The sequence below is a fragment of the Onychomys torridus genome, chromosome 4 (assembly GCF_903995425.1).
Source record: "Onychomys torridus chromosome 4, mOncTor1.1, whole genome shotgun sequence".
NCBI classification, from domain to species: Eukaryota; Metazoa; Chordata; class Mammalia; order Rodentia; family Cricetidae; genus Onychomys; species Onychomys torridus.
The window spans coordinates 150,869,084-150,873,704 of record NC_050446.1 but is presented as its reverse complement, the minus strand read 5'-3'; the positions used below and the strand labels follow the sequence as shown (position 1 = coordinate 150,873,704).

At 39.6% G+C, this 4,621-nt stretch overlaps 1 protein-coding gene across 1 annotated transcript; it reads left to right on the top strand.

Moving 5' to 3' along the window:
• The first annotated feature begins 1,561 nt into the window (after positions 1-1,561).
• Positions 1,562-4,269, top strand: Otor (otoraplin). The gene is made up of 4 exons (XM_036183539.1): positions 1,562-1,676; positions 1,963-2,102; positions 2,957-3,064; positions 4,246-4,269. The coding sequence occupies exons 1-4, from the start codon at positions 1,562-1,564 to the stop codon at positions 4,267-4,269; spliced, it is 387 nt and encodes a 128-aa protein (XP_036039432.1).
• Positions 4,270-4,621: the final 352 nt, after the last annotated feature.

Here is a 4,621-nt window from a genome sequence, read left to right as displayed (position 1 = left end):
TGTGAGTTCGAGGCCAGCCTGAGCTACAAAATGAGTTCCAGGAAAGGCACAAAGCTACACAGAGAAACCCTATCTCGAAAACAACAACAAAAACAAAAACAAAGAAGAAAAGAAGAAGAAGACAATGAAGAAGAGGAAGAGGAAAAGGAAGAGGAAGAAGAGGAGGAGGAGGAGGAAGAGGAGAAGGAGGAGGAGGAGGAGGAGGAGGAGGAGGAGGAGGAGGAGGAGGAGGAGGAAGTCCCTGAAAAGCATATTTGTTAAACATATGTTTCCAGATTGGTGCACCTGGGAGGAATTGGCACCTTTGAGAGTTGAAACCTACTGAGAGGTACATATGTCATTGGGGTGACAGAGCCTCATGGGCTGTTTTTTTGTATCTTCTGTTTTCTAGTTGTAAGATAAGTGATGATCTCTGTTACTGGCTTCCATTGAGATGTGCCACGCACCTGAGTCAATGGGAGCAGTGATCATGGACCTAAACTTCCAGACCTGTAACTCAGAATAAATAAACGATTTTTCAGTCTATTGTCTCAGGCCTGTGTTGTAGAGAGGGAAAGCTAATGCACACAGACATAAAGGACTCACTACCACTTCCTCAGCCCCTCAGCTCTTGCTTCCACATTGGTAGGAGATCTGGTTGTAGTATGTTATATAACCCACCAGCGGCTCAGGCTAAACATGACTTCTAAGAAACCTATCACAAAAGATTTGTGTAAGATGACTTTATTTACATATTATGTAAATCTAGAATTTTATTAGAATTACTAGAAATAAATTTTATACTCAAGGCATTTTTACTTTTTAAAAATGTATATTGTGTGGCTTGGTGTGTGTGTATGTGTGTGTGTGTGTGTGTGTGTGTGTGTGTGTGTGTGTGTGTGTGGTGTGTTCACATGTGTGTGGATGCATATGTGTTCCTGAGGAGGCCTGAAGTTGACATTAACTGTCTTCCTCAATTTTTCTCTTTAATACTTGGGATTAGTGTTGAACTCAGAGCTTGCCAATTCCCGTTAGTCTAGTTAGCCAGCTTACCTCAAGGATGCCTATGGCTGTCTCTACAGTGCTGGAATAGCAGGTGGGCCACCAAGCCTGTTCAGTTTGTGGGGGGGCTCTGGGTTCTGAACCCTATTCTTCATGCTCACACAGCAAACGTTTTATCCACTGAGCTGTCTCCCCAGCCTGTTTTACATCTTGAACAGATTTCTACCTTCCACAAATGTTTGCTCATCCACTGAAAGGATCAGAGGGCAAAACAGAAAAATAAACAATGCTTAGCATTCTCACAGTCCTCTCAACAGTGCCTTGCTGGTGGTCACCACAAGCCATGGCAGAAGTAACTTTAACCGTAGTGTACCATTTGCATGGAACACAGACACAGAATTTGACTCTTTCTGGGAAATGAAATGCTAAAAAGCCTCTGGAATCCAGGAACACACATTATGAAAGCCTGGGTGGGGGTGGCCCCTTCCTATTGGCTGGGTATTTACCTAGAGGTCTGGCTTTGAAATAAAAGAACACAAAGTCAGGCGAAGCATGCTAGTCAAAACAGCGAAAAAGGAAGATGGCAAAAATAGTGATTCTTTTGATTGGGGGCCTTGTGGCTCTATGTGCTGGGCATGGAGTGTTTATGGATAAACTTTCTTCTAAGAAGCTGTGTGCAGATGAGGAGTGTGTCTGTAAGGACTTGTTAATGGTTCAGTTTGCATTGTCTTCCTATCATATGATCAAAAATATGTGCTTTGTAGTGAATCTTAAATGTGTGTGCATTCTCAGCACTGTATCTTGTGGTCTGTGTTTGGTGTCAAACTGTGCAGAATTCACATGCCGAAGGTTTTGCTGCAGCTTTTTATCTCCTGGCTTTCTCTCTGTGTTTGCAGCCCAGCTGGACTTTTCTACATTCCGCATATGCTTTGCCTTTTTACTCTTAGGATATCCAGTCACTTCATTTTTTGTTTCTTCCAGATACTATTTCTCTGGCTAAAGCACAGGACGATTACAACGCCCCAGACTGTAGGTTCATCAATGTCAAGAAAGGACAGCAGATCTATGTTTACTCCAAGTTGGTAAAAGAAAATGGAGCTGGAGAGTTTTGGGCTGGCAGTGTAAGATGAAATTTTTTTAAACATATATATATTTCTTACTTATGTTGCTCTTAACTTTTCCTGGCTTTCCCATTTTCAACCCCTTTAATGCCTAATAGTAGCTCTAAAGACAATGTGGGGAATGTAAACAGAAACACAAAAATTCAAATCATTGTATGCTATTGTATTAAAAAAAAAATCTCATGACAAACTTGAAGGTAAGTCAAAATGATGTTCTGAAAAGCAAAAAATCATGCATGCTGAGGCGTCTTCATTGCAAAGAAGTTGAGTCTCTTTCAGAAAATGTCTAGAGGATTTTCCAATAGGAAGAGTTACGTGTTAGTGGTCAATCTAAATAGAATGTTCCTTTAGGAAAAGTTAAAAGCCTCTTTGGTTCTTCAGGAGCTGCTTTCTTGAGTTAAAATGTACCCACAAAGCAAGTAGAGCCCAGGGAGCACTGTTGATGTTATCCCAAAGACACACTCTAAATTGATGAAGGATTCAATCAGAATGTACTCAATATATGTCCCTTTGAATTGTCAAGAAGTGGAAAGTATACATATTTTAAAATGAGTGTCCATTTGCTTTAAAATTTTTATTGACCTTAACTTTTTATAGAATTCAGAAGACCTCAGGCAAGCTATGAAACTGCAGAAAATGAAGTAAAGTTAAAGTAGTGAGACAGTCAGGTCCTCCCCCAAAAGAACAGACACACAACTCCTGGTGCCAACGGTGAGTTTCAGATTTGCTCTGAATTCCCTGGAATGCACAGCACAAGGGAAGCTCTGGCTCATGTCATTTTCATTATGAGGAAAGAAGCTTCTGAAACCTCCTGATATCAGCTTCCCCTGACTGCTGCTGTTCTGGGCACACAGGTTTATGGTGACCACCAGGATGAGATGGGAATTGTAGGTTATTTTCCCTGCAACTTGGTTGAAGAGCAACGAGTATACCAGGAGGCCACCAAGGAAGTACCAACCACGGTAAGCATCTCAAAGGTGGTTAGAGGATGACTTGGATCTTGGAGTAGTGTAGACTTGTTCTTAAAAAAGAAGTGTGTTCTTCAACTTACTATATGCTGCATAAAACAGGTGACTTTTATGAGATAGTGACATTTAGAATGTACATATTGACTATCAACCTTGTGAGGTCGGCAGACTTTCTTCACACACTACAATCACTCTGAGTTGATTTTTTTAAATGTTTCAATTTTTAAGAACTGTATTTTATCTTTATCAGGGATATAACTGAGAAGTGAAATTGTATATTGAATATGTAAAACTTGATGTTTTGATGTATATATATATATCATAAAGTGATCATCCTGCCAAAGCTGATTGATAATTCACACTTGCCACCTCATATAGTTACTCCATCTCTCTCTCTCTCTCTCTCTCTCTCTCTCTCTCTCTCTCTCTCTCTCTCTCTCTCGTGTGTGTGTGTGTGTGTGTGTGTGTGTGTGTGTGTGTGTGTGTGTGTTAATGAAGACTAACTTAGCATATTTCAAGTATACAACACAATTCTCTTTCTGTTTTAAATGTAAGTTATCCTGGAAGGTATCTATGCCACAGAGAAAGGAACTAAAAAATTACTAAGCTGTTCTTTCTGACCGTTTTATGAAAGGTAGATTGAAGAAAAAATTAGCACCTGTTTTTGAGAAGATATTTTGAAGTATTCTAGAAAGCTCTTTGAGTCTTATCTTTGTGGCAGATAAACTCCACTTATGCATTAAATAAAATCCTGCTCTTCCCACTGCCCTGGGGCCCTGTAAACTGTGGCAGAAAAGAAAGATCTTTTCTAAGCTCCTTCGCAAGAGGGTTGTTTTGAAGTGCGTTTCCCAAGCTGACGGCTGTGCTTCAAACATAGCCCAGCCTAACAGATGTGGCTCACCTGTCATTGCATCGTGGCACTGTGCACCATCTGTCATAACTACGAACTAGAGATGTATTGGAAGACCTTCATTTTAAATGGTATTTGACTTGAAGTGATAATTATTTTAAATCCTTAGGTTTTCAACCTTGACTTATCATAAGTCCAAATTTCTCTATTATTAAATCTTATTTTAAATTAAAAATCTACATGTGCTTTTTTGCTTTTTTTTTTTTTTTTTTTTTTTTTTTTTTTTTTTTTTTGTCTAGCCTGAAAGTTCAATCTTTTTCCCCAGGATATTGACTTCTTCTGTGAATAAGAAATTGGTTAAAACTGAAGCTATAATGGAAACACCAATGATGAAGACAAGAAATGGAAATAACCAAAGCAGTATATTTACAGCTTTCTGGCTTTGTTTGGTAGCAGAAGCACAGATCTAGAAGGAGCCAATATATGGGAATTTTCAACTTGGTCTTGTTTCCTCACCCCAGTCTTCCCACAGGCTGCACAGAGTGCTGTTTGAATGACATGAGTCGTATGTAACCAAAGACTTAATTTGCAGGGAAGACAATCTTCAGTTGCTCAGTGAGGTACACACAAGGTGTTTGATTTGTAGCTATTTTTAAAAGGCCATTCTTCCCAGCTCTGGCTTTCAGGTTCATAAGGTTGGT